The 17,089-nt window shown below is 39.2% G+C and overlaps 2 protein-coding genes across 5 annotated transcripts; one reads left to right on the top strand and one right to left on the bottom strand.

Annotated features, from left to right (window-relative positions):
• The first annotated feature begins 713 nt into the window (after positions 1 to 713).
• On the top strand, positions 714 to 3,271 carry utp23 (UTP23 small subunit processome component). Its single transcript, XM_040020745.1, has 3 exons — positions 714 to 1,076; positions 1,194 to 1,368; positions 1,775 to 3,271. The coding sequence occupies exons 1-3, from the start codon at positions 889 to 891 to the stop codon at positions 2,174 to 2,176; spliced, it is 765 nt and encodes a 254-aa protein (XP_039876679.1). The 5' UTR covers positions 714 to 888; the 3' UTR covers positions 2,177 to 3,271.
• LOC120726793 (double-strand-break repair protein rad21 homolog A-like) lies at positions 2,467 to 13,324 on the bottom strand. Of its 4 annotated transcripts, XM_040020744.1 has the most exons (15): positions 13,176 to 13,324; positions 10,807 to 11,004; positions 9,864 to 9,993; positions 9,594 to 9,693; positions 9,253 to 9,359; positions 8,889 to 9,098; positions 8,639 to 8,761; positions 8,360 to 8,488; positions 7,319 to 7,542; positions 7,068 to 7,224; positions 6,337 to 6,482; positions 6,055 to 6,255; positions 5,832 to 5,915; positions 4,238 to 4,476; positions 2,467 to 2,649 (listed from the first exon to the last, which is right to left on the bottom strand). In XM_040020744.1, the coding sequence occupies exons 2-14, from the start codon at positions 10,948 to 10,950 to the stop codon at positions 4,285 to 4,287; spliced, it is 1,947 nt and encodes a 648-aa protein (XP_039876678.1). In that variant the 5' UTR covers positions 10,951 to 11,004; positions 13,176 to 13,324; the 3' UTR covers positions 2,467 to 2,649; positions 4,238 to 4,284. The 4 variants fall into 4 exon arrangements, with proteins under 4 accessions (XP_039876678.1, XP_039876674.1, XP_039876677.1 ...); XM_040020740.1 differs by lacking the exon at positions 2,467 to 2,649 and having other exon boundaries at positions 3,663 to 4,476; XM_040020743.1 differs by lacking the exons at positions 2,467 to 2,649; positions 13,176 to 13,324 and adding an exon at positions 12,857 to 13,133 and having other exon boundaries at positions 3,663 to 4,476.
• Positions 13,325 to 17,089: the final 3,765 nt, after the last annotated feature.

The raw sequence follows: 17,089 nt of genomic DNA, 5'->3' as shown, positions 1-17,089 counted from the left end.
TAATAATAATAAGAAGAAGAAGAAGAAGAATTACTGACACGTACACCTTCGTCTCTAGCCAATCCTCATTTCGTTTGTGGTAGGAAAATAGAAGCGATTTATTGAAACATGACAAAAACAAACAAAAAGAATCGCTTAATAGCTCTTTGGGAAACACAACATTCTGGCAAAAATGCCATTTTATTTCCGTCAAACTCTTATTTTTGGCATTTTTCATAGACTCAGCTAAGGAAATTGTAATAAACTTTGTTGGGCTGTGAATAGCAACGTTATATGTAGACACAACACTGGTTCATCCTTTTTTATCCTTGAATGATTCATAGCTCAGTGTTAAGTGGCTTAACTCACAGAAAACGTTCCTCTGAAAATAGTCAGGTAAGGACTGAAATAAAAAAAATAAATAAACAGCTGCTTACACCACTTTAAAAATCACAAGAAAGTCTGGCTCCATAGAAGTAAAATATAAAGATATGAGTAGTGACTCGAGACTGTTGCACAGCATAAAAAATGTAAACTCTAACGCCACAACAACAAAAACATTATTTATTCACTTTTACTGTTTAATGAACTTCATGAAAATAGGAAGAATATTTGCTGCTCAGAGAAAAATAATTAATAGCGACAGGCTGGAGGTCTTCTATAATTCAAAGCAAATGTTTTACACTAACAACATACAAGAAAGAAAGACAGAAAGCGGGAACTTTAGTCCTACATGTTGTTTCCAGTCGGACAGTTGAGGGGCAACGACCGTAAGCGTGTTGTGTACAGCGCACATGCTGTGTTTGATAATTCTAACGTTATAACGTTAACAGTATTTTCACGGTTAACGCGCGTCACTGACGGTTGTTTGTGTTTTAATACGCGCTCTTTCGTCACTGGCCCGCCGCCATGAAGATTAAGCGGCAGAAACAAGCCAAGAAGACGATCAGTTTCTACAAATACAACTTCGGCTTCAGGGAACCCTTCCAAATCCTCATCGATGGAACTTTCTGTCAAGCGGCCTTGAAGAACAAGATTCAGATCAAAGAGCAGATGCCCAAATACCTAATGGGAGAGGTGCAGTTGTGCACCACCAGGTGAGTGTATTCACCTCTGAGCACCCCCCTCCTCCCCACCCACTACCCCCGGTCACTTTTTGGCACAACACCGTCATCATACACCTTTTAATAATATGTCCACGTGTTCACGTTCAGCTGTGCGCTGAAGGAGCTCGAGACGCTTGGAAAACAGCTGTACGGGGCCAAGATCATCCTGCAGAGGTTTCAGGTCAGGAAGTGTCCGCATTTCAAGGAGCCGGTCTCAGCATCAGAGTGTCTGCTGTCCATGCTGGAAGAGACCAACTCGCACCACTACTTCGTTGCCACACAGGTAAATAATGAGATGAAAGTGGGAAAATATTTTTGAAAGCCAGCTTTGGGTGCTCCGATAAACTCGATTCCCAAAAAAACATAATGCAGCGATTTGCATTTTCTACCCAGAGTTGAACATAGAAAACGTAGAAAATGCTTAAATTGATTCCTTTTACTCTTTTGTGAAAACATATTGGCTTATTTCGAATTTGATGGCAGCAACAAGTCTCAAAAATTGTTACAGGGACATGTTTTGTGTGTATCATGCTCTGTTCTTTTGACAACAGCCTGTAAACATCTGGGAACCGAGGAGATAGGCTGCTGAAAACTTGTTTTCATTCTTGTCTGATTTGGGATTATAACTGCTCAGTGGAGCAGATGACAGATAAGTTACAAATATCTCCTTGGTCTCATTGTGTCTTCAGGACCACACAGTCACCACGGGGCTGAAGAAAATTCCAGGAGTTCCTCTGCTTTACATCATCCTCAACACCATTGTGCTGGACAAGCCCAGCCAGGCGTCCCTCAACCACGTCCAGGCCGTCCAGCTGGGAGAGCTGGTCAGCCCGGCCCAGCAACAGAGTATCCGGACCCTGAAGGAGGAGCAGGGAATTGGCCAGAAGGACGGAGAAAGGCGTGGGAAGAAGAGGAAGAGGAAACAGTCCAACCCCAACCCGCTGAGCTGCCTGAAGAAAAAGAAGAAAGGAGTCCCGACACCTCCGCTGAAGAAGACAGAGCAGGAGGGGAAGAGGAAGAGAAGCCGACACAAGAAACGAAAAGTGGAGGCAGGAGATGGCACAGCTGCCCCAGCAGCTGCTAATACATAAAACAGCAGGAAGACAGAGACTTCAACCTTCTCCATTCACCTGATTTCTAGGTTTACTTTTTGATATGACTGCAGAGGAAAAGAAACGTTTATTACATAATATTTTAAAAATGCCATTTTGTAGTGGTATTTGTTTTATTTTGAAAAACCTTACAGGTAAGGGAATGAAACTGTTCTCAGACAACATCTTTATGATTTCTTTTATACAAAATCAAAAAAGCAGGTTTCATTACAGGCACATAGTTTAAAATATAAGATGCACTCAGACATTAAACAGTTTACCCTTTTTCTTTTTTTTTAGATGGAAGGGGATATCAAAAACAATGCATTTAGCTGTCTCTGGACACACTAACTTGTTTCCACTGTTGATATTTCGTGCAGATTAAATTTAAGCTGCAGTATTTTCTCATACCACGATGACTTGCAGCAACAAAAGTCCATCCAGTTTCCATCTGATCCTGTCATCCAGCCATTCTAGAGATTAATAATGAAATCTGCTTTTAAATGAAAAAACAATTCATTCTCTTTAGCTGCTATACAGCAATACAACAATAAATTAATACTATCAAAAGTGACACAGAGCACAACAACTTAATTGTCTTAATAAACAAGACAGTGCATCACTGTATCCATATACAATAAGGACACTGAGTAAAGTGAATCTGACCTCAAGTTATTTTAAGGATTTGAAAAAAAGTAACATGGCAATGAAAAGAAATTTCACACAAATTGGACTCGATTCAAATATTTCAGGATAGCATGCAAGTATAGCAGACCACTCATGTTTTTATCTATAGGCTGAGGTCCCGAAGCTAGGTTTTATTAAACTGTGTCCCAAATCCACAGCACATAGTAACAAGGTCCAAGACAACGTGATGAAAAGTCTCAATATTTCATATTTTATACTAACAGGCAATGATGGAGAAAACTTAATTCCTTCCAAGTTTAGAGAGGAAGCAGCAGGAGTTGTTAAAGGTGTTCCCAGGCCTGTTTTATCAGAATTTTAAATCTGAATCAGGAAAAGTGTGCATAATCACGATGCGCTGAAAAAAAAAGGTGATTTTTACCCCTTAACCTGAAGGTTGATGGGGTTTTGTTATCCCCTGGTCAGGCAGGCGGGCCTCAGACAGCGTGAACATGAGAAAAAGGCGATATAAGATTTTCAAATTGATGCCACAGATTTCTTTACTAAAAAAAAGTTAGAATTTTGGTGAAATTTACTGAAAATTAACACAATTTAAATTGTTTAAATAGACCTTTGACAATAAGCAATGAAGTTTAATCACTGTTTTGTCACTTTTACTGTCTTTCCCAATGCCGGTAAGAACACACCTTGAGTAAGAGAGCAGCCATAAATTAACGGTGCATAAATTATGCTCACTTTTAATGTTTCCGTCATGACCCTCCTGACACAAATCCTTCCAGAGGATTTGTGTCAGGAGGCTGATAGCCATCACTATTTTTAAGTTTGCACAATCCTCAAATCCTGCTTAGAAATTAGTATGTTGTGTGGATTTGGGTCATGTCTATTTTTTTTTTTTTTTTACTGACAGCAACAGCAACAACAACTTAGAGTCTGTAATACTTAAAGTGCTACTCTACAGCTGTATAATGATTAGCTGCTGGTTGAGTCTGTAGAGAACTACTATAATAACTGTTTAAATGTACTCTTGGAAACAGTGCATGCTCCTTCTTCCTAATATGATGGTGAGAGACTTCAGAAGTAAACCTTCACCTGCAGTAGTGAGAAAAATGGAAGTAACATGTTTGACTGACTGTAAACAAATCATTACACTGGACTCCTTCACTTTGGTGAGACGGCAGCAAACAATGAGATGCAGGTGATCTTTTATAGTTATTGGGATATAAAGTGAGTAAATAATAAATAAGTTCATTGTTTGAGTTCCAACTACATTAGTCAGACCCACTTCCACTGAACCACCACTGCTTCACATCTAAATGATGCAAAAATGAAACCATTTCACAAACAAAACAATCTCAGCATACTTAAATAAGACTTGTGTTAAACTAACAGATAGTGCTGCTGACTAAAAGTACTGACCTCCGAGCAGTTTTTTTTCTTTAAAAGATTAAAAGGAATGGGTTTTTTTAGACGATGTGGAAGCGAGGACCCGGCGTAGCGATGATATCACTGTAAGGCTCCTCCTGGACGAGCTCCACTGCCTGCTGCTTCTTCAAGACCAGAAAGCTGTAGAACTTGGCAGCTGCCTGCTTCCTGTTGTTGTTCCTGCACAGATCCAGCAGGCTGACCGACTGGGCACCGGTTTTAGCCATCACCCTCTGTGATGCAGTGAGAAAGAGTGTGAGCAAGAGGAAGCCTGTCATTTTGCATACTTTGATATGGAAATTGATTTTAAGCTTATGCAAGGTACATCTACTTATACGATGCCAGTCGGTAGTCTTAATATTACCTGATGCTGTGGAAATCTGCAAATATATTGAGTATGGAGCTTGCCTCTGGCATAAAAAATGCCATCCGCAAGCGAAACTGTCGGGCTATTACCTAAAAGTGTTATAATATAAGATAATAATCCAAAATCTCAACTAAGCTCTGCCTGAGGTCAGACTCACAGGCCTGACCTCACACACTCACACTCACTACTCACCACTAGGGGGCATATTACTCAAATCTTCAAATATACTCCAAATACACTTAGTATAAGTATACATGTATTGTCAGCAAAGTTTCCAAAAAGTAAACCTAATCAGCACTTTAGCAGCCTTGTAAAACAGCAACAGTGAGCACTAAATATGAATTAAAAATTTGACCCTTTTTATTGTAAGTATTGACTTAAGCATTGATTATCTGTCCCACATTGTTACAAGGAAAAAAAAGGTTTGCAAAACCCCAGAGAGTGTGTGTGTGTGTGTGTGTGTGTGTGTGTGTATGAGGCTACTGCGAGGTTTTTAATAGATGATGGCTTGCAGTCTGGCACAGGCCCTCCGGCAAATTTGTACTTCAGTTCTGCATGAAAAACTTTATTATTGTATTAGTGTGTCTGTATTTATAACCAAACCAATTAACCATCCTCTCATCCAGATATGGGAAAAAAACCCTAAAGTTAAAGTTTCACAATGTAGATTTCAAAAATCCAACGGGATAGCATCCTGATTGTGTCTATGGCCACAATCCTAAATTCTCTAAGTCATCTGTAAAATCACAGCTGTGGCTGATTTAAACAAAATAAGTCATAAAAACTTGTATTGGTGGTCTTTTCACATAATAATCAAACTGAATCTGTGAAATGAATTTTTATTTTATGTTATGCACTTTAAGATGTTTCATGTTAACTCCTTGTGAGTTTAGTTGGACTGTGTCATGTTTTACATCTTAATTTTAAATCTAAAAAAGCAAAAAACAAACTTGACACCATTAGACTAGAAACAATTCCACTTCAGAGAGGATTCATATGGTTTTCTACTGCACATGAGTATATTTTGGGGGAAAAAAGGTCAAATAAAAGCACATAAGTTGTTTCTTCATACAACGAGATGTCAGTCTCCCTTCTTAAAGCACTCAGAAACATCCAGGGTGTCTCAGTGTGTGGATCTGAGTTCAGATATTTCTATAAGTTGTACCAACAACATATCACTCTGCTGTTTTCTTATCTGGTAAGATGAGATCACATACATACCTGGAGACCATGAAGCATTTGCTGGGTTCTTTTGTTCCACCTCCTCTCCTCCTGGTCCTGGTCTCCTCCCTGCGCCTCCTCCTCCTGACATAAATACACATAAATCCTTATACCAACTTATAGATAAATAAACTACATAAAAATTAGGTTGCTTATTTACTCTGAATAAATGAAAAAGGTTTGCGAAAAGTGAAGAAGCAAGGTTTGGGAATCTTTATTTCACCTCTTCATCAGAGTCATCATCATTCTTCTTCTTGTCCTTGTCGGTGAGCAGGTCCAGTTCTATCAGCTGGCTGATGTTGGTGGTGGTTGTTTCCTCCGGGAGTACCTCCACAGTGGATGCCTCGAGCTGTTGGGGTGCATTAGATGGTCTGGACCCCTGCTGTTGCTGTTGCTGCTGCTGCTGTTGGTCCAAGGCCCCCATCTGGAGTGAGGCGGGGTCAGAGGACACATCAGAGAGACAGAGAAAACGCAATGTGACAAACTCTGAAAAACATGTACTCACAGGGAGGGCTGGCTCTGTGTCCTGGGCCTTGCGTTTCAGGCCTCGTTGGGAGGATGGAGGTGGCATGACTGACTCATCCAAGGTTGTCCTGCTCCCCTCTACAGCTGAAGTCTGCAGCACGCTGGCCTCTTCCATGATGGTCTGGTCTGGAAGAAAAATCAAGAACATATTTTGTGCTACTTCAAATGAACACTGGTGGGAAAACCATGGACAGCAACTTATAGACAATGTAAATTTAAGACCAAGGCACATAAAGAAATTTAAAAATGTAATGACTTACAATTTCAACTTTGCTGAAGTTTTAACAAATGTAATCATCCTTAATAATCACAAAAAAATATTTTCATAGACTGTATGTAAAAGATGAATGTAACATAGTCCAAATATAAGATGTAATGAATGATGGGCAGATCTTACTGTGGAACATGTTTCAGTTTAGCTTATTTCTATAGAGCTCTTATCTTTGTTCTAGATGTCTTGTTCATGCATTTGTATAAATTTTGTTTTTAAACGCTTGCATTTCACATTAAATGTCTTTACTGCCCATTTTATTTTACATTTGTTTTCTTAAAACACTTTGCAATGTATGTCTGTGAGAAATAATATTTAAATAAAACTGCAAATAGAGACCATAATTTACTAAATTAATTTCAGTTTGAGGCACTTTATGTTTACTTCAGTTTTCAGACTTTTGAAGCTATTCTATCTTTTATATGGAGTCTGTTTCTTACCCATGATGTCTCTCTGTTGGTGGCCTGTTGTTTCCTCTCTTGGCACTTCGGGGTTCTCCAGATCTTTGAGAAACTCATCCAGACTGTCGGCTTCTCCACCTTTCCTCCTCTTCCTCAGTTCGTCTGGGACTAATGGTGTCAGGCATCTTGTAAACATCTAGTGAGGGCAAACATAGAGTCAGTGTTTGTAATGTGTGTCGCCGTGACCACTACAACACTGTGCACAAATGTCCCTGAATGACATCGGTTACCTTGAGCAGTCTGGCATTCCATAGAGGTTGAGCTGGAAGGGAGAAAAGCTTCTCAACTCCTCCCGTCTCCTTCCACATCATCAGTTTCTTTGTGGGCGGAGCCAGATCCAGGGTTGTGACAATGTCAGAGTAATCAGAAAGCTGTGCACGAATAGTTTTACTATCCAGCTCCTTCACGCTGTCTACAATCAGCTTCCTCTTACGCTTTGCCTTGGTCTCCTTCACTGTAGATCAGGAAGACAAGGGCTCATTTTAGTGCTTAATGATATTTACCTCAGGTAGAGCAAGTCACCTGCTAATTGGAAGGTTGGTGGTTCGATCCCTAGCTGCTCCAGTCTGCATGCCAAATATCCTTGTGCAAGATACTAACTAACTGCTCACAGATGCATCCATTGGAGTTATGAATGTGTGTGAATGTGAATGAGGCAAGTTGTGCAAAGTGCTCAGATAGAGAAAGGTGCTATATAAGAACCAGTCCATTTACCATTTCATTGTAGAAACAGGAGTTTTATTATCTTGCTGATCTGGTGCATTTCAGAGCATTTGAGTTTTTGTTTTAAAATCAGTTTTAAGTTCGTTTCCAAAATAGATAAGTGTATTTCAGTTTGGTTTTCATTCATTTGAGTGTTAGCTTTACTCTTTTTAATTATTATAATATGAAGGCTATTTGTCAGAAGCAAAATTTAAGATACTGTCCAAAACAACATGAACCATTTGAAATCAAATCACATTTTTAATGTTGCTGACATGTGAGGCACTTTGCACCGTGCCTAACATCACACACGTCATGACAGATTAGTCTGCTGAGTGTGAATAACTGGAATGTGGTTACGCTTTGCTCCGGTCAACTGGTTAAATGCCGACTGACTCTGACATGTATAACCGCTCATTTTCTAGATCACAGCACAACAGAATCATGCTCATTAGCACGGCTGTCATCTTTCTTACGTTCCATCTTCATTAGTTATTTTTTCTGTTACAGAGAGCGAGAGAGCTGCTGAGTAATTAGAAACAAAACAAAAACAAAATTAGCTGGATTACCTGTGATGTCGATGGGCTCCAGGGCGAAGGTTTCTTCCTCGTTGTGGACCAGAGTAGTTTGCTCTGCCTGGTCAGTCATAGCTGGTAGGGGCTCTGTTGGGCCTGAGTCCGGACTATCTGGGGCTCCCGCTAACACCACACACATACACATCATATTAGATCTGCATTTCATGATAATGACACAACTACACTGTAATTTTTACTCTCCGTAACATACCACACTCTAGCTAAAGACTAAAAAATATTATATTTTAGCCCTGAGGAGTTTGTGAAACTGACCTGAGAGAGCATCAAAGTCATCGTCATCGTCTCCATGGTCCTGAGGCATCATCACACTCTCTGTGATGGCAGGAGGGTCGTCAAAGATGCCGCCTCCATCCTCGTTACTCAGCAGCTTGTCCACTACACAGAAATACAAGAAAAGAAAAAGTACACTTTTTCATCCACTAGCCAGACGAAAACAGCGTCATCTACAGATGTCATTGAGTAAATAAAATAATCTGTTTTTAAATTTAGTGTTAGCTCTTACCCAGCATTCCTCCCTCATTGCTCTCCATGGGGTTGTCTCCAAAGTCATCCTTGTACTGGTCATCATATTCCAAATGGTTGGACTTATCGGCCATCTGGTTAGCACCACCCTCAGTCTCCAGTAGCAAGTTCGAAGCTGATGCTCCCATAATGTCTACCTCAAACGCGCTCTCCTCTCGCATCATTTCCCGGTCATCCATCCCAAAGTCGGCTGCATGAAAAAACAGTGAGGAAGTCAAGGAATCAGCCTTGAAACAAAGTGTCACTAAAATACTGAAATGTGGTTTTACATTGGTGTTTGGATGTTGGTGTTTAATTGATCAAATCCTACATAAAGATTAAAAAAAACCCAAAAAACAAAGTACCGAAATCATTGTCCTGCAGCAGGTTGAGGTTGCCCACCTCCTCTCTCATGGTGATCTCCTCCACTCTGCTCTGGTTCAAGTTGAACTGTTGAGCTACATCAATGTCACTGTGCAAAACACAACACACTGTCATTTAAATGCTGTTGTTAATATATTTTGGGACTCTGAGGGGGTGGCTAAGCATGTGGGCCGTGTACAATACAGACAACAAGTTTACGCTACCTTACACGACACCATTTTTATTTAATGGCTGTGATCTGCACAGTTTATTTTGTACAACAACTTTGTTCTTTGTAGTCTTATTCTGCATTGTGCTCTCTCAGGAAGACTGTAGGACTCACTCTAAGTCTGGTAGTGGCTGGTCAAAATCATGAAACTCCTCGGGCAGAGTGATAGCGTTGTACGCTGCTTCTCTGTTCTCCTCTGGAAGATCCACCACACCTGAAACAACACGAGGTAGAAAAGCAGCTTTAGTGTATGTGACACATGCGTAGTTAGCATGTGCATCTAAAGTAACAGAGGCTCTTTCAGGGCCCTAACTGCTGCTGTATGAGTATGTATTTAATATGGTTTTTGGAAAGCCTAGTTTTGATTTATCTGCTGTTCCCAACCTGGTCTAAATGCCATTTTGATCTTGATGAAGGCCTCATTACAGTCTGCCAGCAGGTATTTGGCCTTCCTGTGGTAGATTCGCACCACCCCCAGCAGCAGATGCCCTGAAGTCCGTAAAGCCATTTTTACCTGTAAAAAAACAAAGACATACATTTAGTAATACAGTAACTTCTGTCTTCTACATAAACTGTGTCACTTCTTCCACATGTGGGAATCAAAAAAGCAGTCTGTCTCACAACCGATGAGTTCTGCTATATAAATGAAATTAACAAGTCTGTACTATAAAGAAATCCTGAGAGAAAATTAAACCAGAATAATATATAAAAAAAACTAAAAAAAACAATAAGGGCCTACAATGTAATTATAGGATGACTACATGAAGGTAGACACTGAAACCTAATAAGAAACAGCCACATTTTACAGCAGGGATTGACCAATGTGGCTTTTTCAGGGCTAATACCAACTATTAGCAATCAAGGAGACCGATAACCAATTTATGGAACTAATAAAGAGTGTTACAGGTTCTATTTACATGCAGTAATGGGGTAATCACTTTATCACATGGGAGCGGTTAGAAAAAAAACACAAAAACTGTGTGCCAGGAGCTTCATGGCATGGTTTTCCATGGCAGAGCAGCTACTGTAAGGTTAATTGATAGGTGCCCCAGTGCCAAATAGTAATATCAAATACTATATATAGAAATTAATTGCATGTCACTGCAACAAAGTTTATTATTCAGGATTTTTAGAGTAATAAGGAAACTTGTCACTAAGGAAAGAGCACAACTTCAGCAATTTCTGCTGCCTGAACTCTGTTTCTTTAATTCACTGTAGCTGCTTCAGACTGACAGATTTTAGTGGAAACTGTGTTAAAAAATGGAAAATCCCTAGTGTACAGTAATCAAAGTCTGTTGGAGTTAGCTGTGGTAGCCTGAGAAATAACCTTGGGTGAGATGATGCTCTCCACGCTGCTCTCCAAATTGCACTCAAAAACATGTGCCTTGGTCAGCTTCTTGTCCCAGTGGGCCGCCAGCCAGATTTTAGCCAGCGGCCCACGTTTGCTGAGGACAAAGTGTGCGTAAAACATCGTCTCGATGCCTTCTCACCACAAGGGAAAGGGGAAGTGGGGGATGCGTCAGGCCTAGAGAGAAAGAAAAAAAACAAAGAGAGAAACAGTACAGTGCACATGACTGACATCACCAGTATGAAGGGGTAAACTATGTGGGGATGTTGAAAAGAAAATAACTGATTGGGTTATCTTGATAAGCATATAACAAGGTGCAAACTGATTAACTGAGACTTTTTGAAACCACCGCCTGTGATTGGAGCAGTCCCAGTGTCACACAGAGTGCAGATACAGACTGCAGAGGCATATCATCTAACCTGCATGCATAAAATCCAGAGAAGGCAGAGAATGAGCTGCTCATTTTATCGCTCTCATTTACATCCATCAGCCAGACAGTTTTTCTTCTGTTAGTTAAGTTTTGCTAATATTAGTTCAGGGGAAAAAGCCTGAACCCGATAGCCTGCTGCCACCTGACTGCATAGATCAGAGACTATCTCACAAAAAAACCACACTGCTTTCAACTTTGTGACAGTGTGTCTAATGTAGTGGCATACAACACTGGGGCTCCACAATGTAGAGTACTCTCCCTGTTCCTTTTAATCCTTTACAGACTGGACTTCAGATACAACATGGACAGTTGTTGTTGTTGGGTATATATCAGAAGGGGACAACTTGGAATACAGGGAGGTTATTACCAATTTCACTGAATGGTGTGCAAAAAAAAACTGTTTTTGAATAAACTCCAGCAAGACAATGGTGACTGACTTCCTCTGCAAGGTGATACAGTTTACACCAGTAAACATTCAAGGCCTGGAGATTAAGACTGTGTCAGCTTACAAATACTTGCATGTTAATCTTAATAGCAAAGTGGATTGGTCACATAATATAGATGTCCTGTATAAGAAAGGCTAAAATCGTCTGAGGCCCTTTGTTGTGTTCAGGATGCCGTTAAGGACCTTCTGGGACACTGTGGTAGCTCTTTAATCTTCTATGCTGTGGTCTGCTGGGGATGGAGGAACTCAGAGAAAAAAGACTAAAAAAAACTTGTGAGGAGCCCTGGCTTTGTTGAGGGCTGCTCCTTGGACTACACTAAGGAGCTGGGTGAGAGAGTAAACTTTCAACATAAGACTTTACAGTACAGTCAAATTAAAGAAATGCACTGATCTGTGCAATAATTTAATATTGTATAATAATATAAACAATAATATTCATACTTTAACACTGGTTTCTCCTAAATATTTTACTTATGTGTGTGTATATTTTAAGTAATAGGTAATACTTGGACACAAACAACAGTAGAACCTTATTTTACATGTTTAAAATGTGATAAGATATTTATCAAATAATTTCCATGAATTTAGTGAATTATTTTAGCAAAATCCCTCATTTGGATCAACTCAACTAGCAAAAATATTTGTCACTGCTGAGGGAAAACTGTAAACTTTTATTTAATGTCTTTTATATTAATTACTAATTTGTAATAATAAACAAACAAACAAAACAGTGATAGCCACTTGAGCGATTAGGACTCTATAATTATTAAGGATCTGTAATATAAAGGATGTCAATCTCATTTTACAAAGTAGGCCAAAATTGGGACACATTATAGGCTAACAGCTCATTTACAACAGTTTAAATACAAGAAAAATATTTTTGGACAAATATCAGAAATCACTTTGTCACTTTATGTCTGGGCAATGTGTCATCGCAGATAATTTTACAGTAAACGCAACATTTTAACAAAGGAGCAGTAGTGTTATTTATCCTAATTGGCCCCTTTTATTTATGGCTAATTATATAGCCTGTTAGGTGTATACCCGCACGTTACCGTGGATACTGTAGAAATGACCTGCAGCTACACCGTTAGCCAGGACAGTCATGATACTGAAGGATGTAATGATTTAATAATAGAAACAACATGCAGCACCTGCAGGATGACTCCAATCAAAGTGCTGGCCCAAATGCAGATGTTATACTGTTATTACCGGGAAACACAGCGACCCTGTAACCGCAGACAGAAGAAGACCGGGCAGGTTTTATTTGACCGTTTTAAATGAGATGTCCGTTACATCGTTGACGCTCCCTGCATCCCAACAGGTGATGCTGCAGATAAGCTAGTATTAGCAGCTGTCTTTCAAAAGCACCGCGACGCTAGCCCCGTTTTCTCTCTTTTATTTATTTATTTCTTTTTTTTAATTATCCACACAAATCTAATCTTCTGTTTACGCTAGACATAAAATACTCACCGGTTAGCCGTCTGGCGCGTTTCTGTTTTTGCCGGCCGTGCCGTCGCTGCCGTTGGTTGGGGGTTATTTTTTTCCCCCGTACCCCTCCGCCTCCTCTTCCACTAAAACAAACAAGATGGCGTCCCGTCCCCGTCGGAGAGGCAGGACGCTCTGAGAGCTCAGCAGGATGCAGACGGTGGTGCTGATGAGGGCAAAGAGAGGGAGGGAGGGAGATGCTCCGTTATCTATGTGCCGCATTCAGATCCTTTACATCCTATATGATGTTTATAAAACATCATCAAACTTGTAATGATTCTTTTTCGTCAATAACAACACAAGAACATGAAACTTTTTCTGTCTTTACTAAGACATTTCCATCATTAATAAGAAGCTCACTCTCCATATTTACTTTTAAGGAAATAGTATTGGGTTTTGTGTTTAATCATTTTTGTTTTCTCTGTTCTTTTTAAAATAACAAGTGAAAAAAAAAGTTTATTTTAGATTAGAGATTAGAGATTAGATGAAACTTTATTAATCCATCGGGTGGGTTCCTCCGGGAAATTCAGTTTCCAGTAGCAAAGCACCAAAAGAAGTTGCATGTTACAGATACATTAAGGGGAATGAGAGTAAGGATATAAGCATAAATACACCATATATACACATATACACATATATAGATACAGAATATACAATATGGATAAATAGGATTGCACATTTGAGTGAGTATATTGCACAGTGATTATTGCACAGTCGAATATAAGAAATAAAGACAAAACAAAAAACAAATATTGCAAATATTGCACAGTGTAGAAAAGCACCTACAGCTCAGTTGTTCCCGCCCTCCCTTGTCCCCCTGTTTCTCCTCCCTCTCCCCTCCAGTGAGGAGTTAAACAGTTGTGGGACAAAGGAGTTTTTAAGTCTGTTAGTTTTTGACTTTGGGAGAAGCAGCCTGTCGCTGAATAGGCTCCTCTGATTGTTTACGACCGTGTGCAGAGGATGCTTCATAATGTCCATCAGTTTCTTTAAGGTCCTCTTCTCTGCCACTGTCACCAGAGTGTCCAGCTTCATGCCGACCACAGAGCCCGCCTTCCTGATTAGTTTCTCCAGCCTGGATGAGTCCTTCTTTGCTGTGCTGCTCCCCCAGCACACCACGCCATAGGAAAGTACTCCTTTTGTTTTCATATATACATATCTGTAACTGTAAAATACTTGAAAAGCATCCCATGTGAACATTTCATTTTCATTTTAAATTGGTCTATGTAGCATTATTATCAACTATTATCATCATTATTATCAACCATCAGTGCAATTTATTGATCTTGAAGGTGAGGTTAAAGTTCAAATGTGACATTGTATGTTAAATCTTCATAAGCTATGCTCTATATGTTAATAATTATGCACATCACACTTGTAAGAATAATATTTTCTCATTAATAAGATGTTTTGTCAATTTTTGACCAATAAATCGTTAAGTTGGCCTTGAAGTCCTCAGTGAATTTTACCTGCCTAATTTTAACTAATTGTTAACATGATCCCACTAATAAAACCCTACAATGTTTTATTAGAATTCATTCAAAACTTTCTGAGCTATCATGTTTACAGACAGAATGACACACACATGATCTACACTGACAACATGTTGAAAAAGAGTCTGATTTCTTTCTTTCACTGTGTTTTAAAGCACTTTGTTACATTAAGAGCTGCTTTGCTCCACACTCATACAGCGGTCCCGTTAGGGCTGCAGTAATTTTGCTCTTGTGACACTTGGACAGCTCAGCTGACAGCAGATGTGAGCTCTGCACTCCCTCGGGCTGCTGCAGCATGCTCGATCACACATATCGGGGAAAGGGAAAATGAGTTAGTCACATGTTGTCTCAGGTCAGGCACATGAATCAGAGTTAGTTTAAGATCAGTTTACAAATACAGGGATTTAGCTTCTGTGTGTGTCCTTTTTTCTTTCAAGTTTCTCATGTGACTTTCTGCAAATAGCTGAAGGTACCAGCAGGAGGCAGTAGCTGAAAGATTAAGGCAGATTTTTACTTGTAAATGTTGCAGTTTTTCAGAAGCAGAAAAGATCACCTGACTGTGCAGAATACAGCTAATGAAGTAACAATAAAGCAGTGTGTTTGCTTTAATAATTTCAGTAATAATAATGCCATATCTTTTAAAAGAAATGGTCCAAATCCAACTCCTTTGAGCTGTCTGAAAAATTCAGATTTAAATTTTATGGAAAATTGTCTAGATATCTTAGTGTTTAAATGACACTTAAATCTTACTTATTTTCCATCTGTGAAATCACAGTTAAACAGTCTGCACAGGATGACTTAAGTTTTTCAATTCATTACAACGATTTATCTATTTTTGATGGATATCCTTAAAATTTAATGTTCTGCCTAGTCAAGTCGAAATAAAGGCGTTTTTGTGTTTTGAATCCATGGTGGGGGAATTTGTGCTTCAAGATAAATCTGAAATTAGAATACTCACAAGATCAGTGGGGAAAAGAATTTGCCTAGCATGGCTGAGCTGACATAAATTGACTTTATGCGAACAAACTGATCATGATAAATAATGCTCACAAAAAAATGTAATCCTAGTCTTTGCATTTGTACTAGACAATGTCTGCTTTACCTCTTTGTTAACTGATGAATGAAATGATATTTAATAGTCCACCTCTTTATTTTCTTGATATCTGTTTATATGAATTACTCCACAAATAAAAGTTTTATCCCATGGATTAAAAGGAAACATGATTGGCAATAAAAGCCTGTCACGGTTCTGGGTCCGTTGGACCCAGTATTTTGAGTTTATTATGTTTTGGTGTAATTTTGCATCATGGATTGTTTTCTTGTTCTCTTGTGGTTGTGATTATTATTATTATTATTATTATTATTATTATTATTAGAGTTTCATGTTTCTGTTATCCATGTTTTAGGAATTGTGGTTTCATGTATAATTCAGTTCCATGTGTCATTTTCTGTCTCTCTGTGTTGAGTCCGTGTCTCTGAGTTGTGATTCATGTTTCCTGTTTTATTGTGAAAGTCTGTCTTATGTTAGTGTGTGCAGCTTTGTTTCCCCCATCTCGTTAGCCCTGATCTCCCCCAGCTGTGTCTCCCTTCTGTGGCCCATTCCCTCATTACTACCCTGTGTATTTAAGCCCTGTGTTTTCCCATGCTCGGTGTCGCGTCGTACCCTCAGATTATGCCTGTGTGTTTCTGTTCTCCATATTACGTGTTCACTTCAGGTTTTGTTTTCGTACCAGCAATAAAGCTGAGGTTTTTGAGTTTCACATTTGTGTCTGAGTCCTGCGTTTGGATCCTCCTCTCCGCCTGCCCGCACACAGAGCCCTGACAAAAGCCAATGTACTGCATGTGGATAGTAAAAAGTATGCTGCAGTTAAACGTTGCACAACATAATGTATTTGTATTTTTTAATTTTTATTTTATTTGATTATGCACCAGGAATGATACAGATTAACTTGATTTATTTAAACAGAATACAATCAATGTAGTGCTGGTTAGCCCTTTAAAACAGAATATATCAATACAAATATACGATGAAAAGAAAGTACAAAGGGAAACTTGACTGGGAGCATCATCTTGAAATACTTACTTAGCACATTTTTACACACACACAAAAAAATAAAATTTTTTTTTGGTGTTTTGTAGCTTGCACAGGAAGTGTGTAATAGTCCAGTCTTTTAAGAAGAAAGGTGTGGACTTATTCTTTTAACCAAAGGTTTTATTGGCAGATCTCAACCCAAGTCAGGTCTCTCAGCAATTTCAGTGTTGCATTTTTACTCCAAACTACTGGAAGCAGCCCATCCAGTCTTAAGGAACAATTGGCTGACATGTTCTCCCCTGGGCCTTCCAGGCTGTAAATCCTGCCCCAACTGCTTTCTTCCCATAAAAATAACCTTATTTCCCTATGAATGATTT

The sequence above is a fragment of the Simochromis diagramma genome, unplaced genomic scaffold, assembly GCF_900408965.1.
Source record: "Simochromis diagramma unplaced genomic scaffold, fSimDia1.1 OVJJ01000753.1, whole genome shotgun sequence".
Taxonomy (NCBI): Eukaryota; Metazoa; Chordata; class Actinopteri; order Cichliformes; family Cichlidae; genus Simochromis; species Simochromis diagramma.
This window is presented reverse-complemented; position numbering and strand designations above follow the sequence as displayed.

Bases quoted from the DNA above. Each gene is read 5' to 3' on its own strand.
- utp23 (XM_040020745.1), top strand. From the start codon at position 889: ATGAAGATTAAGCGGCAGAAACAAGCCAAGAAGACGATCAGTTTCTAC. The intron at 1,077-1,193 runs GTGAGTGTATTC...GTTCACGTTCAG, and splicing joins GTGCAGTTGTGCACCACCAG to CTGTGCGCTGAAGGAGCTCG. The intron at 1,369-1,774 runs GTAAATAATGAG...TTGTGTCTTCAG, and splicing joins ACTACTTCGTTGCCACACAG to GACCACACAGTCACCACGGG.
- LOC120726793 (XM_040020744.1), bottom strand. From the start codon at position 10,950: ATGTTTTACGCACACTTTGTCCTCAGCAAACGTGGGCCGCTGGCTAAA. The intron at 7,543-8,359 runs GTAATCCAGCTA...CCTGATCTACAG, and splicing joins GGAGCCCATCGACATCACAG to TGAAGGAGACCAAGGCAAAG. The intron at 6,256-6,336 runs GTGAGTACATGT...GCCTCACTCCAG, and splicing joins ACACAGAGCCAGCCCTCCCT to ATGGGGGCCTTGGACCAACA.